The sequence below is a fragment of the Hemicordylus capensis genome, chromosome 1 (genome assembly GCF_027244095.1).
Source record: "Hemicordylus capensis ecotype Gifberg chromosome 1, rHemCap1.1.pri, whole genome shotgun sequence".
Taxonomy (NCBI): Eukaryota; Metazoa; Chordata; class Lepidosauria; order Squamata; family Cordylidae; genus Hemicordylus; species Hemicordylus capensis.
Window position 1 is genome coordinate 310,142,724 of NC_069657.1, and position 19,619 is coordinate 310,162,342.

Genomic DNA, 19,619 nt, shown 5'->3' on the forward strand with positions numbered 1-19,619 from the left:
TCTTATTAAATAGGATTTCTATTTCTGATAAAAGAAAACTTTAAAGTCCCACATGCAGCTGAAGTTGTATACCTGAGGAAGTTACCCCCATTTGAGGAATAAGTTGCTCCTCTCTACAGTTTTCACGTCCTGGAACTAATCTCTGGTATCTTGATGGATGAGGGTTACCATCAACATCAACCAAAAATGGAGGAGGCATAAGGTGTGGCGCCTGTTGTGTCTGTTCATCCAGCACAAAGTTATTGGCATCACGGATAAGAGGTCGATAATCACTGTGAAAGAACATCTGATCCGCTATCTGTAAATAAGGCCAATCTATTTTAACTAGAGAACAAAACCAATCAATAAACCTTTTATAAAAAGCTATCACAGACAGGTATTCAGAAGCAAATTACACCAAAATGCAGTCAGATATTGTTAAAGTGTCTTCTCTTTCAAGGAGGAAAAGATGTACTCCATTGTGCCCATCACCATGGTAGTGTTTTTTAAAAATTTGTTAATCCTATTAAATGGCTTAAGAATTTATATTTTGCTGTAAGCCACTCTCAGTGGGTTTTTTTGGGCAGAATATTGTCATGTACATCCAGTAAAATCATAAAGATCAGTTTTCAAAGGGGGTATTAGTTCAGATCAACTATCCATTGGGAAATGGTAGTCTCAACTAGCCTTCTAGGCCAAGCAAGCCGCCTTAGGGAGTTCCAAAGCCCAAGCACAATCATTGAAGAAGTCTTGTCCACTGGAGCCAATTACGTTTGTGAGGCTATTCACATGCACGTGCAAAACTAGGCTAAGGGATCCCAGCCCGGTTTTGCACGTGTGTAAGAACAACCAGGATTGTGCCCGATCCCGGTGGCACCACAGTGGCAAACCCACCTATGAAGCCTCCACACAAAACAGGGTTAGGAGAGTGAGCACTCTCCTAACCCCATCTGAGCTATCATGGGTCAGCCACGGCTGGCAGACTCAGTGGATCCCCATAATGCACCGCACACTCACACGGTGCATTAGTGGCAATGCGGGGTGGCACATCCCAGTACCCCGACCCTCATCTGGGTGGGCAATGCGCCCACCCAGGAACATTGCAAGGATCGTCTGCGGGGAGGTAAGAGCTTTCGGGCTTCCTCCCTGCAAATCAGATAGCCTTTTCTCACTGGTCATGAGAAAGGGCTCTGTGTTTTCCATGGTAAATAGTGCATGCAGGGCTGGGGCCCTCATTCAAAAACAGAGCTGTGGCAGGGGATAGGATTATGCTGCAGTCTCAATCCAGGTTGCCCCCTCTTCTGTACATTTTATTGACTGATGGGGTGAGGAGACACACCAGGGCAATGATGCAAGTCACATCTAGTCTGGCCCCAATATAAGGGTGTGTCAAATAAATAAATAAATAAATAAATAAATAGATAGATAGATAGATAAATAGATAAATAGATAGATAGATTATTATGTATACAACATAATGTTTAATGGTAGTTAAGGTAGGATTCATTTTCCACTACTTCATTTTAAGGATGTTTTTGTATTCACAATTATGATGTCTGTTTGTGATACTAGGAGTGAGGGCTTCTTTGTTTTTCAAATGCACACTTGTGCCAAGTAGAGACTCGAATTTGTCCAGAAGCAGCTTGGTTATTCTAGACCAATCTTCTACTGAAGGGTGTAATCATCTATGTGGTGATTAATGTCTAAAAGATCGATTATAAACTTACTTTGCTATAAAATTTAGAACAAAATACAAAGCCCTATGCATGCAGAGACTTGCTGTACTTTTCTACAAACGCTCCATGTTCAGAGGGATTTCCCCAAAATGCACACAGAACACCTGCAGTTTACAGGGAAATGAAGAGGCCTTTATGCATGCTGAAATTAATGTGCACATAAAACAGAGGATTTGACTACCTGCGAATTCTCCCTCTACCTGTTCACCAGACTATGGTCTAGCAATTGGGTTATTGTGTCTATATCCACCAGGAGGCAGTGGTGGGTTTTTGCTTGTTTTACGAGAGTGTCTGCTGGGAAGCTGTTTTACGAAACACTTCTCACTTTCTTCCAAGTTGCTGTTACTATTGGCATAGCAATAATTCACAATAACTTAGCCTTTGTCCCTAGAACATGCTTAGAGGATCCTAGTTATAGGGCCCCCTAAAGCAGTTTAACGCCCCCCCCCAAAAAAAAACCCCAAAGAGAACTATAATACTCTCCAACAAATTAGGTTGGGTTTCAGGACTGTCTGCAGGGCAAGTAGAAGGAAAATTCACAGGTAAGCAAGTTGTCCATACTTGAGGCCCTTCCAGCAGGCCAGACTCTGGGCATAACAAAACAGTTGACCCAAATGCTGCCAGAAGGGAGGATGTTGGCTCCACTCCATTAACTTCTGAGTTAACCTTCTGCCAAAGGCAACTTCAGATGAATCAAAATGGCTAATCCTGTAAAGTGGGCAGCATGAAGGGAAGACCAGGAGGTTACCTTGCACACCTCCTCACCTTTGACCAGAGATTGGATAGTCTAGAAGGCAGCAGCCTCACTAAGGGTACATGCAAAGATCATGCCAGGTGATGGCTTACTGAAAGCCATAGGCCTCAGCAACACACACACTTTAAGCTACCCAGTGAGGAAGATTTTCTATGCCTTCCTATACTTCCCTTTCACACTGTATATTATAAACAGGGAAGAGCAAAAAGAAGAAGGTGGTAAGGTACGCAACAAGTCCCTTGGCCAATCATGTATTTTGAGATTATTCAGTGTCTGAAACACTAGAATGCAATAGGACCTTTTGTAGCTTTAAGGTTCTTTGAATTGTATCATGAGATTCTAGGCAAAATAAGAAGACCATAAACAAAGAAAACTTAGGTTAAGAGTAAAATCAGAAGTAACTGTATTATTACTAAATTATTTCCAAAGGTTAAGAGCATATTTCACTCTTAAAAAAAACAACCCACTGCATTTTATTTTAAAATATAGTAAGAGGCAATTTCAGAAGAATCATTAAACAGCAGCAAGCTACAGACACCCACTTTTATGCTTATGCCCTTCCAAAGGAGGGCAAAATACAATCAACACCATAAAAACCAATAAAATTAACCCCCCCAAAGACAGAAGACAACAGATTGTACTCCACCCACAACAGACTGAGTACTTCTCCACTCATTCCTTTCAGGCAAAAACCAGCAAGATTGATGCTAGACTGTAAACATAGCTGAATCCGGATATAAACTAAAGTATCATGTTGGGAGACATGTGATCAATTAATTATGGTATCTCATAGTCTTTGAACAGCAGTTACAAGTTAAACTTAGATGTTTCTGTAGAAATACCTTGTCATATTTGCTACTTGAGCCAAAGCCAAAGATCAGAAGATGACCGTGAGAGTCTGTGCATGCAAAATGCTGACCATCAGGAGAGCACTTGCAGTCAAATACTGCCCCATGTCCTTGTCCTTCAATCTGAAATACAAGTTAACAAGACTACTAGAAACTACATAGACATCTGAAATTTTTTAACACAACCATGACAAACCTATAAAAAGAAAATAAGTTGTTTGATAGGAATTACATTCTGCATGACGTTGCTTACTTTTTGTGCACTTGTAAGCAAAGTCAGATAGAACATTCATAAATTAAATGTCACATTACCTAGCTGTTGAAATTTAAGAGAGGACATAAGATTATCCAAAGGTTTGTACTAAGTTTATTAAGTTAATGTTAAAGGAGAATGTATGCTTTGCTCCACTATATTTTTGACATCTGTGTTAAGCTACAATCTTAACAAGTATTGCCAAGATACAAGTCTCATTGAACTCACTGGAACTTACTTGCTATTTGCTAAGCAAATATGTTTAAGATCAGGCTGTTAAAAACATGACATAAAAAAGATGCTGCGGGGGTGTGTGTGTCCACCACATATATTTATGAAGATGTTTGAGTTTCATTTAGTTGCTCCCTCGTCTGTTCTCACACCTAGATCAAAGGCTGCACACAGATTTCAGTTACTAATACCAATGAGTTCTTCACCTTTCTTGTAAACTGTAATAGAATTCAGCATTCCTAGCTCTTGGTCCAACGTTTGTCACTGCAGTGAGATAAACTATATGGATAGTTGAGCTAGTTATTTGCCCAATTCAACCCAAATACTTTCCTTGCAACTCATCTAAAGAACTGCAAATATTTTAAAAAGAATTTTACCTGATACTCACTTTCTGTTTTCCATTTCCATTAATCCAGAACAAATGGGTTTTTGTTTTTCCCTGTAACCTGTCAATCAAGCACAGGTGACCAATCACCACTCTGAACTTTGACTTCCTCTGTACTCTACCAAAATTCCCAGTTGCAGAACCATTTAAGAAGCCCTTCAATGAAAATCTCTTTTCTCTAACTATACCAAGACTATGAAGAAAAAAAATGGGGGGAGGGGGAATAGAATTCCTTCCAAAATTCAAAATGAACCGTAAAATCCCTGAAAAATAATAATAAAGCCCTATTTCAGACTGAGAAGATGAAATACAGAGATTAAATGCCTTGACTAGGATTATACTATATAGCAGATCCAGGTATAACTTCACACTTAAAAACTATAGATGACACCTGAACTGCTAAGGTTTTACTGCAAAATATGTACTTCTAACTTAAACAACTCATAGCAACACCTGTCAAAATACAATGGAACCTATTTCTAAGTAATATGACATAAGTCTGGTATGAGATTGTGTATGTACTTTTCTATCCAAAACCAACTCAAATACTATGCATAGTTTTCCATAATCTGTTAAGACAGCTACTCAAACTTGCTATCAACTGAGATTCTCTTTTGAACAAGTCTCAACTTGTTTAAATAAAAAAGGCATAATCCTGGTAAAAATGTTAAATTCTAGTTACCCAGAAACACACATTACAGAAACATACTACAATCTATTTCACTACCCAGAAAAAGAGAACTACATTCAAGTTTCCATACAAGACACACAGAGATTGGGATCCAAAAGGACTTCTACTTGCGCCCCATGGCTTTTCAAAAATGCTTTCCCACTACAGTTCCTCATGCCCCAACAAGAGTAGGCCCTGATTATGAGGGCCTCTTCTTGAACAGCAGCTGATGCAGCGTAAAGGGCTGGTTGTCATAACAGGAAAACTGCCAAAGCCATTCTGCTTGTATGGAATCAGTTTAGGGGCACAAGCACACGTGCATGTGCGTACACACACACTCTTTAAAATCCTCAATAAAAGGATTTTACATTTTCTCTCTCTCTCTCTATCCCTGCTTTAACATAAAAGACAAGAGCTGATATCGTTGATACTAGCTTTGATTCATTGCAAAGAAGGGTGGGGTTTACTTCATTGTTTGCCTTCCCGGGGACTAACCCCGTTAGTCTAGTATTAAATCAGTGACAAAGTTGTAGATAGATGAACAGACAGATTAGATCTTATGGTGCAGTGGCATCTAGGTCATATTATGTCATACCCGACATTGTTGCAATGTGTCTTTGTTTCCATTTAGTTGTGAACAACTACAAGATTCCAGATGAAAAGATTAGTTTCCTAGCAGATCATGAAAAAAATATGAAAATGAGACACTTATCTACTATGGTACAAATATTGAGAAAGGAGGAGAGGAATGTTGGACCCTGCACATAGCATGGGCCACATCCTTATTAAGCACCAAATGAGACATGGGCAGAATCAGCCACCTGTTGCTTCACATATCTTCCCCATATACCGTATATACTCGAGTATAAGCCGAATTTTTCAGCACCCAAAATGTGCTGAAAAAATCAGCCTCGGCTTATACTGGATCTATCTGCCCATGCTAAAATGTCCCCCTGTAATAACGTACATACTGGTCACAATGGGCTCGATTCGTCCCGCTGCTCCAGTACTACTCACCAGTAGCTGCTGCATTTCCCACCCTAGGCTTATACTTGAGTCAATCAGTTTTTTTGGTTTCTTAGGTAAAATTAGGTACCTCGGCTTATATTTGGATCAGCTTATACTCAAGTATATATGGTATGTATCAAGTGGTTACTACTGGTTCGTCCGGTGGTGACTCGGAAGTGGGCCTTCTCTGAAGCTGCTCCTGGGCTGTGGAATAAACTCCCGGCAGAAATCTGCAATCTGAATACTTTACTGGCCTTCAGGAGAGCCCTTAAAACCTATCTGTTAAGCCTGGACTTCCAGGGTTTTTAGTTATAATTGGTTTTAATATTGTAACCTGTTTTTCAGGGTTTTTTAAATTGTTGTGATTGTTTACTGTTTTATGACTTTTCAATCGTTAACTGTTTAATAATTTTTGTTTTAGTTTTTAAATAATTTTAATGCTTTTGTTTTTAGTTGTAAACCGCCCTGAGCCATTTTGGAAGGGCGGTATAAAAATCGAATAAATAAATAAGTAAGTGTGTGCAGGGGGGGGGCTGTGGGGATGAGGAATTTCTAACTTACTGAACCCTCCTGCCTTCGCCACAACACCTTTTAGCTCACACAGCCCCACAAATCAAAAGCCGGACTAGTTAAAAAGAAAAAGTTACAGAAGTTACAGCAACAGATTGCGGAAAAGCAGCAAGTCTCCTCCATCATTATGAGGAGAACCAATTGTCTTCTGGACCTCCCCCCTCTGAGAACTTTTCTTTTTCCATTAAAAAAATTTTTTCCTTAAAAAAAAAATCGTGATCCCCTTCAGTACAGATTTATTAATTTTTAAAAGGCTACAAATTGCTCTGAGACTGTCAGAAAAAATGGGATATAAATCTAACAACAAATAAGGCTGGGGAGGAGGACAAATATTTTAATTCACCTTATCTCTGCACTCCATTGATGCTAAAATGAGACAAGTGCAAACACACCCTCCTGTATAGGAACAGAGCAGGCATATGAACAATAAATATGGCTGACACCATTCTGAAGAGCCATCTGAACTTGCCCAATCTGTAAGACCAGCCTCAAATGCCCTCCTTCAAGTGCCCCTGCCAGTTTCACCCTTATTTAACGGTGAATATGCATACTCAAGTGTAAGGAAAGCATTCTGCTTGCTGAATTGGACTCTAGTACATAGAACTACAAAGGCACTGAAGAAACAAAGACTGAGAACTTCAACTGTTTGTGCATCTTAGCCTTTATATCAATTACAATCAATTCTAAAGTACTTTGGACAGCTAGTCATTTGGAAACTTAAGTGAATACTGTCAGTGCATTCAAACATTCTGGGAGAAATTACAAGACGTGGCAATGGACACTAGCTTAGACAGCTTTAAAGGGAGATCAGACCAATTCATAGATGTCCTCTATCAATGGCTACTAGTCAATCTAGCTACATACTTCCCTCCAGGTTCAGAGGCAGTATACCTCTACCAATAACACCAGTTACAGATGAGCAACAGCAGACAAGAGGTATGCTTTCACCTCCTGCATGTTGGCTTCCTAGAGGCATCTGGCTGGCCATGGTGGGAAACAGGATGCTGTGCAGAATAGCCTTTTGTCTGACCCAGCAGGACTCTCTTATATTCTTATGAAGGAGTGGGCATATAAAATTTTACTTGGGTCCATTAATACAATTCTCACTTTTCTACTTCGGACTTCCCACAGATGTAGGCCTACAACTCCCATAATCCCTGGCTATGGATTGTGGAAACTGCTCTAAGCCAATCAATCAATCAATCCCACAGGGGCTAGGCATTATGGGAGTTGAAGTCCAAAAACAGCTGGGGGGGCCAAAGTTGAGCAGGCCTGATCTAATGCTTAAAATATTTTGGACTGACAAGTACAGGTGGACCCCATTATCTGTGTGGGGTTCAAGTCCTATAGATTTTCATAGGAAACAGAACTGCGGATAACAGGGCATTAAGGCAATGGGAATGGGAGAGATTCCTGGAGGCTGAAAAAATATATATCCAAAAAATGGTGAACAACAAAAAAGGGAGAAACTAAAGTGCCCTGCCATGCTCCATGGGTCTACAGCTGTCCAGGAATGTCCCCCAATCCCCTATTTCCCCCCTGAAAAATCAGGGGGGAAAGTTTGCTTTTAAAATGAGCCACAAAATGGTGGCCAGAAGAGATCATTTCTGGCCACACCGACACCATAGATACGCAGAACATATTGTTTTCCATGTATGCCATGTATGCCTTTGTTTTCCATGTATGCCAAGGTCAGATGTCAATTACTTGGCTGCGGATATGCAGAACCGCAGATGTCAGGTCCACAAATGGGGAAGTTCACGTGTAAATTCTCTTCTACAAGAAAGAGAACCCTTTCAAGAGAATCCACTTTTTAGAAAAACGTTTTTTTTAAGCCAAGTAGAATTGTTCTAAGTTCTGACGTAGATTGAATGAGAGGTGCTCATATCTATAACAGATTCATTTAAACATTCCAGTGTAGTAAGCCATGAAGAAAAAAAGGTTGATCACCTGTAAATGATGATCTGGTAGTGATTCACTGACATCCATTAGAATGGGTTCTGTGCCTGCGCTGAAACCTGTCAGTGTGGAGTACCACAGTTCCTCTCAGCGCTTGCACCCCGTGTGACCACGTGGATATTTGAGGTGGAAGGAAGCGCCACCACTTGGAGTCTCCAGTTCCTTGGAGACCACCAGAGCTGTCAAACATCTATGGAGCAACAGGTGAGTTTTGATGTAGACTTGAGCACTACTGCAGAGGGGAGGTTCCGGAGGATCTAATGGATGTCAACGGATCACTATCAGATCATTAGTTACAGGTGAGCAACCTGTTTATCTGGGGCATGATCTGTTGAATCCATTAGAATGGGTGTTTAGCTAGCTCCTAAAGGAGGAGAAAGCAGTAGTGTTATTGTAACACCCTTCTGAGAACACCCCTCCAAAGTTCGCCACCGCTGAAGAACGCAAGTAAATGGCATAGTGCCTTACGAAGGGCTGTTCTGAGGACCAGGTTGCAGCCCTACAAATGTCCTGAAATGATATGCCAGATAATTGAGCCGCAGAGACACTGTAACCTCTGGTTGAATGTGCCTTGATGGACTTAGGTGGCTTTAGCTTTTGTAACTTGTATGTCAAAAGGATCAGCTCTACTAGCCAGAGGGATAGCCATTGCCTAGACAAGGCCTGACCAATAAACCTTCCTTTGTACAATATGAACAACTGTTTTATCTTCCTGATCATCTTTGTTCTTGACAGTTAGAATAGAAGGGCCCTTTGGACATCCAGGGAATGCAGAGCCTTTTCAAGAGCCATACTTGGATAACTAAAGAAGGTAGGTAGCACAATGTCAGAGTCACCTTAAGTGGCACAGTGGGGAAATGCTTCACTAACAAGCAGAAGGCTGGCGGTTCACATCCCCGCTGGTACTATATCAGGCAGCAGCAATATAGGAAGATACTGAAAGGCATCAATTCATACTGCATGGGAGGAGGCAATGGTAAACCTTTCCTGTATTCTACCAAAAGAAAACCACAGGGCTCTGTGGGCGCCAGGAGTCAAAATCGACTTGATGGCACACTTTACTTAGCATGATGTCTTGGTTTATGTAAAAATCTGTCACAACCTTAAATAGGAAAGTAATGTAAGGATGTAGCAACACTTTATCTGGGTAGAAGCGTGCATAGGGCACATCCATCCTCAGAGCTGTAAGTTCACTCACCCTGTGGGCAAGCTGTAATTGCTACCAAGAAGACAGTCTTCAGATAAACCAGTTTCAGGCTAACTGTAGCAAGGGACTCAAAGGGCGTGTCTGTCAGAACCTAAAGGACCAAAGATATACTCCACTGATCCAGAGGTTGTTTAACCAGTGGGTACAGGTTGGTGAGACCTTTCAGAAAGCTCTTGCAGCTGGGGTGGGAAAATACTGCCTTTCCATCCCATCCTGGATAGAATTAGCAGCTAAGCTAAAATTGCTGCTAAGTGGACTTTTATGGAGGAGACATTAGAAAGCAGGGAGGTCTTCACTGTGGTTAGGTACAGGAGGACCTGACAGACAGTAGCTTTCTGAGGGCAAAAGCCATTTTGAGGCTACACAGCAAGTGAACCTCTTCCATTTACTAGCATAGTTTCTCTTAGTGGAAGGCATCCTCTGGTTAAGATTTTATTTAGAAGCCTATCTTCCATGCTATTAGCTGTAGAGTGGGTACCTCTGGGCGCAGTACCTAACCGTTGTCTCGTGACAGAAGATCTTGATGCGGAGGAAGCCTTATGTATGTGTGGTTGGACAGTCTGAGTGGATGCAGAAACCATGGTTGCTGAGGCCACCATGGAGTGATCAGGATGCACGTGGCTTGATCAGATCAGAAGACACACCACCACTCTCCCTACCAGTGGTAGAGGAGGATATATGTACAATAGGTGCTGAGACCAGTCCATCTGGAAAGCATTCCCCAGGGACCAAAGGGGTGATGTTTCTGATGCACCAGTGCCATATCTGTACGCTCAATGCACAAAGAGACCTGGACACTGCCCATCCCCTGTCTGTTAAGGTAGGCAATAGCAGTTGTAATTACCCAATTGAAACTGCACAGTTCTCCCTTTCAGCATTGGTAGAAAGGCCTTCACGGCCTGATAAACTGCCGAGTTCCAGGAAATTTGTGTGGAAATGTTTTTGTTGGTGAGTACCTCTCTGGGCCATGCAGCCATTGCAATGACCACCGCCGCCCCACCTCCAGCCAATCAGTGAGGCGTCCGTCGGCACCCATACTGAAGGAAACTGCGGTTGAAACGGGACTCCACACAGTAGATTCTCTGAAGGCATCTACCAACCCAATGATCAGAGGATTTGCTGCAGAATAACTAGTTGCTTCTGGAGGCTGTCTATATTCAGAATGAAGGTGGATAAGAACCATAACTGCAATTTTCTCATTTTCAGGTACGTATGCCGGACTGTCATTGGCCCAGGAGGTACTGAATCTGCCTTGCATGCTGCGCTGGACTGGACCTGGTATACTAGTTCCGTTATGGCCTGGAATCTTTCTCGTGGTAAGTAGGCTCTTCCCGTCTGTGTATCCAGAACCGCCCCTATGTAGGAGATTGATGTTGTGGGGTTTAGATGAGATTTCTTCCAATTGACCTCTATCCTGAGGTCCTGAAGAAAGCGCACTAAGTACTGTATCTGAGAAAGTAACCCTTCTCTGTCCTTTGATGCCAACCGCCAGTCGTCCAGGAAATGGTAAATTGGCAGCCCCTAGGTCCAGAGGTGCACCACCGCCACAGCCATGCACTTTGTGAAAACTGGGGGGTGGGGTGGGGGGTGCAGAGGCCAAACACTAGTACTCTATATTGGTAAATCAAGGTCCCCACTGCCACGGCTCCTGATGTAGAAGTGGCAGGATGTCTTGCAACATCGTCATTCAGTACCTCGTTACATGAGTGAACTTGATCAGATGTCTCAGGTCCATTATAGCCTGATTTTCTATCATCCCTTTGGGGGATTTGAAAGAAGTGAGAGTAGAACCCTTCCTGCTTCTGCACCTATCACAGCAGGACAATTGCATTCTTGCCCAACAGCACCTGCACCTCCTTTTGTAGGGCAGGAGTCACTTTTGTAAAGCGCAGTCCTCTGAAAGCTGGACATACTTTGAACTCTATAGCGTAGCCCAAAGATACAATCTTCAACACCCAATAATTGGATGTTATGTGGTGCCATGCTTGGGCATTGCTTACCAATACGAAGATGATGTTGGCTGAAGGTGTTGATTGTGGCCAATAGATGTTGCAGGCAGTCATACTCGGCGCTAAAGTGTTAGGGAAGGCTGATGTTTTCGTTGAGTCCACTGATGGCAGTTGGTTTGATGGGCTGACACTGACCTCAAAAGGTGCTGCTTCTGGGTCGCCACCTGTTTATTACACTGGCCCTGTTTGTTCTTGTTCTTTGGTTGGTAGTGTTTCTTGTAGGATTTTCTAAAATCCCTGCGGTCCTGCCATCTATAGTTAGAACAAGATCAGTTGCTAGCCTTGGATTCAGCCACATAAGAGGAAGAAGTCTTTGCTGTGAACTTTGATTTTTTTTTAAGCTTTTCCATTGTAGCATCCATTTTCTGAGAACAAACCTTTCCCATCAAATGGGAGGCCTTCAATTTTGACCTTCATGTCAAATTGTACAGCAGCTGAACAAAACCAAGCATGACGTCCCAAAGGAACAGATGAGCTCATGGATAGATCCGGATTCTGCCAGGTGTATCACAGTACTTAACTGCTGTCGAGGAAACTCTGCAGACTTTTGCAAAATTTTCTGAAAGTGAGCTTTCAATTCCTCTGGGGAGAGAGAGTCCAAATCCTGTCCTAAGGTATCCCAAAGGCAATAATTGTACTTAGTCATGCAGGCTGAATAGTTGGCCATTTTCACCGATAAGCAAGTCATTGAATATATTTTACTGCCAAGCATATCTAATTTCCTTCCCTCTTTATCTGAAGGAGTTGCATGATGCCTCCCCACCCTAGAAGAAGTGGTACAGTCTATAACAAGGGAGTTTTGGTACAGGATGTTTCAGCAGGTAGGTGTTATCCTGTTCTTGCACTCTATATAGGCCTTCTAGTCTTTTTGATGTTGGAGTGGAAGTGTGTGGAACCTCCCAAGCGTATTGAGCCACCTTGGAAATGACTGGCAAAAGAGGTAAGACGACAGGTTGTGCAAACATGGACTTTGCCATAAAACTGTACACCGGGTCATCAATTGTGGAGAACTGTGATTTCAGATCAAGTCCCAGTGCAGTAGCCATTTCCTTAAGCTGGATAGGCTAAGCTTTCATTTCCTCAGTGCAGGACACATACGAAGGCGTTGCCACATCAGCTGTCCCGCTTTCAATGTTCAAGGAGACTTTAGTGATGTCTATGCCAGGGAGAAACAGCCCTCGATATCAGTGCCGTCCTAGGAGGGGGTAGCGATCTCATTGTCAAAGAGTGCCAAGAAAGTCTTGGTACAGAGAGAGGTACAACAGACAAAACTGGCATCAATGTCGATGCTGCCATTGTTGTAACGTGCGTGTAGGCAGCACTTGTCAATGCCAAGGATGGATCTTTTGACATCAATGTTGGCACCGAAGCTGGCCGCTTTGGTGTCAATTGTCTAGGTGTCATTGTGGTCTGTGTCGACAGTCTCAAAACTGACCCAAAAAGAACATCTTGTGCCACAGTCTGGGACCAAGTAGGCTTCGATGCTGACACTTTTTTTTCTTTTTTGGTAGGCTCTGAAGTGTCTGCCATCTTGTCCCCATGCCGCTTTGGCATCTTGGGAGACTTAAACACAGGTGTTGATGGTTTAGACTGGGTCGAAGCCTCAGCCCTCAAGCCATCCCTCTTAGAAGACAATGGTGCCCCCTCCTTAGATGGACCTGGGAGACTTAATACATTGTCGTAAAGCGCAGCCCTCAAAGTTCCCAGTTGTGTCATGTCTGCTTTGAAAAAGACTGGCAAACCTTACAAGCGGAGGTGTTGTGGGTTTCTGTCAGGCACCGCAAACACAAGTCTTCCGAGGGTAACTTCACTTTACATTTAGAGCAACACTTGAATGTCTTTTCAGTTTTTTCAAGTCTTTTTATTTGATTTCTCGTCTAAGCGTTTAGGGTCATACATTGCTGTCATCCACATTCCGTTATCCGAAGTCAATACAAACAGTCCGATCTTACACAAAACGTAGTCTTAAGCAGTCCAAGGGTCAAAATCATTTTTAAAAAAAACATTCAGAAAGCAAGGAACCAGTACAAGGAGCTGTAGTGACCAAGGAACTGATCACTATGGCAGTCGCATGGGAACTGAAGTGCTGGCGCTTCCTCCTGCCTTAAATAGCCACGTAGTCACGTGGGACGGGGCACAAATGCCAAGAGGAGCTGTGGTACTCCACACGGACAGGCTTCGGCGCAGGCACAGAACCCATTCTAATAGATTCATTGGATCACGCCCCAGATCTTAAAATCTTCTTTTCTATACCTTACCCTTATGTACAGTTGCATGAGGTTTGGAAGACTGTCTGCAAATTGACCATGGCATACAGTAAATATTCTTACTGTAACAGATTATTTTTTAAACTAAGAATATCATCTGAGCACCAAATATAGTAGTCTTTGTTTCTGGATGTCATACAACATCCAAAGCCTGATTCTATGCATGTTAGCTTGGAAGTCATTATCAATGAGGCTTACTCTCAAGTAAGTGTGCATAGGATTGTAGCCTTAAGTTAGGAAAAGTGGTATTGAGGATGCTGAACAAAGAATGAATATATATATACATATACATATACATATACATATATATATATAAAAATTTTAACTTCTAAATAAAGAATAGTTTCCCACAAGTTACATCACTGTCTACTAGATTTACAGTATAAAAGAAGGTGGATCCTGCTCCCATCCCCATACCTACTAACAGAAGTACACCATGAAAAGAACACAAGAGACAACTTGCCGGATTTTGCTTTTGTGGAGCACTACCTTCAGTAAGAAACAGAGACAAAAATGCTAGGGATGCACTGAAGGAGCATGAGATAAGGAATAGTTGCCAGCTTTACAAACCTTAACCTCTGCTTGATTTACAGTTTACAAATAGAACCCATTTGCTCTGAATTAGTAGATAGTATACTATCTAAATAGGAAGTAAGACAAAAATTCAATTATAATACTTCAATAAATCTCCAGTATTGTTAAAGTTGGGTTTCATCACACAATTTTAAAATGAACAGTATTATTGTAAGCAAACTCCTTTAATGTCATGTTCAAAGCAGCATCAATATATCAATCATCTACTTTATTTACCCGAACAGAAGATGACTGTGAATTAAGAAAAACCCCTTCTTAAAAGAGGTTAAATACAGATTATATCTGTATTTACCTGAAAGGAGAGTACTCTGAATTTAAAAACAACTCTCTGATTTCTAACATCAATGAACTTGGAAAAAACCAAATTCAGATAAATATGGTATATACAGAAGTTACAAGCAGGGAGAAAGGAAATCAAGCAACCTGGTTCCCATCTACAGCAAGAACGTAAACAGGCCAATAACTGTCTCCGGGAAATAACTAACAAGGAAACAAGCTGATGCTACAAAAATGTATAAAGAGTTGACTTCACACTAGTGCTTACACATACAGTTATACACCTCACACAATTCTATTAAATGGTGATACCAAAGGCAAAACAAGGCTAACACATTTTATTTAATACAAATAATATATTTACCATGTTGAAATAAGACCGGATTTTGACTCCCCTTGCCAAATCCCAGACTATGACATTTCCATCATGGCCAGCAGAGAAGAGAACTCTAGGATCAAAAGGGTGAGTCTCAAGCACAAATACTTCATCTTCATGCCCCTGAAATAAGGTGTTTTAAAAGGTTAAGAAACCAAAAACAATATAACATGCGATGATATTATTAGAGCTGCGAACCATAGAAAAAGCAGCATGGTAGAGAACCAGGGCCAGATATTTGTTTGCTGTTTTTTGTGTATCAATTCCTAGTGACAAAAAGACAAGAGCCTGTTCAGTTTAGCACATGACTCATTTCTTCAGCTGCGGAAACTGCTACTATGAAATTAAGTAGCAGAATTTCAACAGTGCACATAGTTCTCTCCCACGCACAGTCCTGTGCACTTTTGGATCCTTGACTACACCTACAATATACAAGCCATCCCAAGGTAACTTTCATGTACACTCTACATTTTTAGTTGTAAATAGGCATCAATCACAAGACTATCAAAAATCATGCAATTCAGCACAAAATTATATATATATCACCAGATTTGATTTTTCTAAAAAAAACCCCACAAAAACCAGTAATGTTATAATTCCTAACACTTCTCTCCCCCATCCCACCACAAAACACTAGTTTTCACATACATTCATTGTGAAGTATCTACCTAGAACTATACACCATGAGTTGAATCCTTATCAGAATATGCAGAGGGAAGTTTCCACAAGGGATCTTCCCTGCTCTCTCCAATCTCAAAGTAGTCTTCTGCTTCCCCAAGAAACCTTCTCCTGAGAATAATGGGACAGATGGAATAGGGTGGAATAAGATACAGAGGCAGAAGGGAATCCTGCAAGGTGCCTCCACTCAGTTTCTGGGACATTCATTCATTCTCTCATTCATTCGTTCATTCTCTCTCTGTCACAAACACACACACACCTTTCACACAGGAGGCAGGTGATGGTGGGGGGAAGGCTGGCAGAACTCACCTTCGCCTCACCCCAACAAGCACTCTAGATCCTTTTGGTGCAAAAGCCACACACCCACACAACCTTCACTGCTAGAAGCAGCATGGATGACTATTTTGTGCTGCTACCAGCCGTGTGGAACAACAAAGGCCGGGACTTGTTTTCCTGGCCTCCGCATATCCTACAAGGCACTGCGTGACGAATGTGGTGCCTTGGGGGATTCCGTCAGATTGGCACTCTAGGCACCCATCTGTCTCCTCAGCGAGCCCGGCAGTGCTTACTCCCTTAACCTCAGCTGGGAGTCGGACTTGGGAGTGGGGTTAGGCTGTCCAGGAGTGCTGGGATACGTGCAGATCCCGGCGCTCCACATGAATACAGTCTCTGTTTGTGAGAACAGTCTCTCTCTCTCTCTCTCTCTCTCTCTCTCACACACACACACACACACTCCCTCCACTCAATAGAAAGACATAGACATGTTATAATTATTGCTATTGATAATCCTTCCCCACCCCTCAAAACTGTTGCTACTTTTTTCTTACCATAAGGATATGAATAAGTTGACCAGTGAAGGAATTCCAAACTTTCAATGTCATGTTGTTAACTGCAGTAATGACAGAGTTGTCATGACGGTCCCATGCCACCATAGTAACTTTCAGTTTTGTGATTTTGTCTTCTACTCCTTGTAGCGTTTGGCTACAGTTAGTGAACAAAAATAAAAAGATAAAGACATTATTCAAAATCTGTGTAGGAACTTCATGAGAGCTTAATTACAAAGATTATTTTTAAAAAATATTTGGTCAACATAAAATTGTCATAATTTATTTCTGACCTGAAGAGGCAAAGCAAGAGAGACTACAAACATGACTGGAAGTAATAAGTAATAATCCCCTGCCCAATTCATTGAACAGATAAATCTATTCACAAATCAGTCTTATATGATGTAGCAGCCAGAAGTGCTAGACTTTCCTGAACAGTTTTTTCCTGGTAATGGAAAGGACAGCATCCTGTAAAGACGGGTGACTTCACCCATCTACTTCTGAAGCGGGTTTTATAGGTTTCTGGAACCCCCCAATGACAGGGAAAAGCATTCTCAGTTCAGACCCTCTTAAAGCTCTCTTTTTCCAACGGGCGTCTTAGAGTGTGCCTTCTGAACATTGGCTTCTGCCAAAAAAGATCAAATACTAGGGTAAAGCTCTGGATGTTTCTGAGATGTGCTCTGTACAGGCGCAAACACCCTTCAGTGTGAATTGACAACAGGTTCATGTAGAATAATAAACTCAACTATGCAATGTAACTGAACTCTGAATTCCATAAACTGCCTTCAACAAAGAAGGAGGGCAGAACAGGTGGTTCTAATAATTTATGAATTCTAATAATTAAAGTTCTAATGATTTATTAGTAAAAACCTCCTCTTATACAGAAAGTGCCAACCTGAACCTGGGTGAAATGTTCCGTTTAAGGCGTGTGCATGCGCTCACATGTTTTTTGATGTCTGCTCAGTTAAATTTAGTTCCTGCTCAGGTTGAATCAGGAAGGCCCCCACTCTGAATGCACATGTGCACACGCTACCCTAATACTGCCACCTAGAACAAACCTCATTCTGCACACAGATTTTAAAAAAAATTAGAGAGAACACTGCCTGGGTGGGAGGGCCAGGATATTGTCCTTTAATGACCAGGAAAATCCTCATAAGTAAAGCCAACAAATCTCAATGGGAGGATCCTGTAGAAAAGCAAGTGAAGTGGTAGGCTTAGAATCAGCTCTAGAAGCACCCCTCAAACTAGATCTAAAACTTCAAGGGGCATGTGCTGCCACCCTGCCCAGCTGCACTGAAACCCTATTCCCTACTGCTGGTTTTACTGACAAGGGGCACCTGTGCTTTATCTAACGTTTCAGTCTGTTTGCCCTCATCCAGTCCATTCAGTCACTGGTTCAGGATGTCTATAGCTTCCTAGGTTTATGCTGGAAAAGACAGCATTAGAGTAATATGTCATCCACATATTGATAAGACCCAGCTTCAAAACCCAGATAATTTCCCCCAGTGGTTTCTATGTAGACGTTTAAAAGCATGGGAGCAAAACTGAACCCTACAGAACACCTTAGGCCAATGGCCAAGGCTTCAAGCAGGAATCCTCCAGCACCATCTTCTGAAATCACCCCTCCAGGAAGAACAAGAAGCCCTGCAAAACAAGCCCCTATCCCCATCACAGAGGTACAGCTCAGGCAGATGCCATGATTGATGGTATCAAAAGTCGCTGAGAGGTCTAGTAGAACCACTGTTCCTTCTAAAGTGTGCACAAGCTCACAAGTTTTCTGATGTCCACTCAGTTAATTTTAGATATCGCTCAGGTTGAATCAGGAAGGCCCCACTCTGAATGCAGGTGTGCACACACTTCCTTGATACTGCCACCCAGAACAAAACTCATTCCACACAAAGATGAAAAAAATTAGAGGGATCATTGATTAGAACAGGGATGTATTTCCCCCAAGATATCCACCAGGGCAACTAAAGCAATCCCAAAATCAGGCCTAAAGGCACACCAATAAAGTCCCATCCAATAAAGCCTGGAGTTGAGAAGTCACTAAGCATTCAAGCACCTTGCTCAGAAGTGGAATATTTGAGACCGGCCAGAAGGTCACCAAAACAGTGGATTTTAAGGAAGGCTTTTTTTTTTTTTTTAAAAGCAATGACCGAAACACGGCCTCCTTAAAACTAGTTGGATCTCTGATCAGTGTGTTTTAGACACATCCCTAAGAGAGGCAACCACTACTTCTCACACCCATTAGGTCAATTCCACACAGGCAAATTAAACCAGCCAGAATGAGCAAAGGTAGATCTTACCCCTCCAGGATCTGGTCCATATCTTCAGAATACACAAACTGAAAACATATCCAGAATCATGAGGCAAGTAACTAATGTCCTTTATCTTGGGCTGCCTTTGAAGATTGATCAGAATTTTCAGCTGGTTCAGAATTCTGTCACAAGGATTTCTGTCTGGTGCTAAATGCTACACAAGTGTTATGCCTATACTGGGTAGTTTCACTGACTGCTTTTTTGCTTTCTGGGCTAGATTCAAAGTGCTGATTTTGATCTTCAAAGCCATGCGACTTGGCTTCTGTTGGCTTGCATCCGCACATATGAGTCTATCAGAGCCCTTCATTCCTCCTCACAGGCCCTGTTCAGCTCTGTTTGACAGGGAGTAGGGTCAGAGACTTTCCAGAGGTAGCCCCTCATCTTTGGAATGTCCTCCTAGATGAATTTAATCTCCCTCCCTAATGAATTTTTAAGAGAGCCTGACATCTCGCCTCTTCAGTGACGCTTTTAAAAATCTGGTTTTCTGAATGGCTCTGAGGAAGTTCAATTGTTACAGAGAAGTTCACAGTTGCCATCACCATGGGCTCAATCACAGAAAAATGGCTTACCCTGAAGGACGAGTAGCCATATCTAACAAAATACTTTTCCATTCCCTTCTCTTGAACATCCAGATGCGTGCTGTGCCATCACGACTACCACTGACAAATCTATCAAAA

General features: G+C 42.0%; 1 protein-coding gene across 5 annotated transcripts in view; it reads right to left on the minus strand.

Annotated features, from left to right (window-relative positions):
• PHIP (pleckstrin homology domain interacting protein) overlaps positions 1-19,619 on the minus strand; it is a 207,055-nt gene that overhangs the window by 83,283 nt on the left and 104,153 nt on the right. For all 5 annotated transcript variants that reach the window (XM_053287002.1, XM_053286999.1, XM_053287000.1 and 2 more), the window contains 5 exons: positions 19,512-19,610; positions 16,628-16,781; positions 15,111-15,245; positions 3,312-3,440; positions 73-298 (listed from right to left, as the gene is read on the minus strand). In XM_053287002.1, coding sequence (XP_053142977.1) covers positions 73-298; positions 3,312-3,440; positions 15,111-15,245; positions 16,628-16,781; positions 19,512-19,610 — 743 coding nt within the window. The remainder of the gene's footprint in view (positions 1-72; positions 299-3,311; positions 3,441-15,110; positions 15,246-16,627; positions 16,782-19,511; positions 19,611-19,619) is intronic.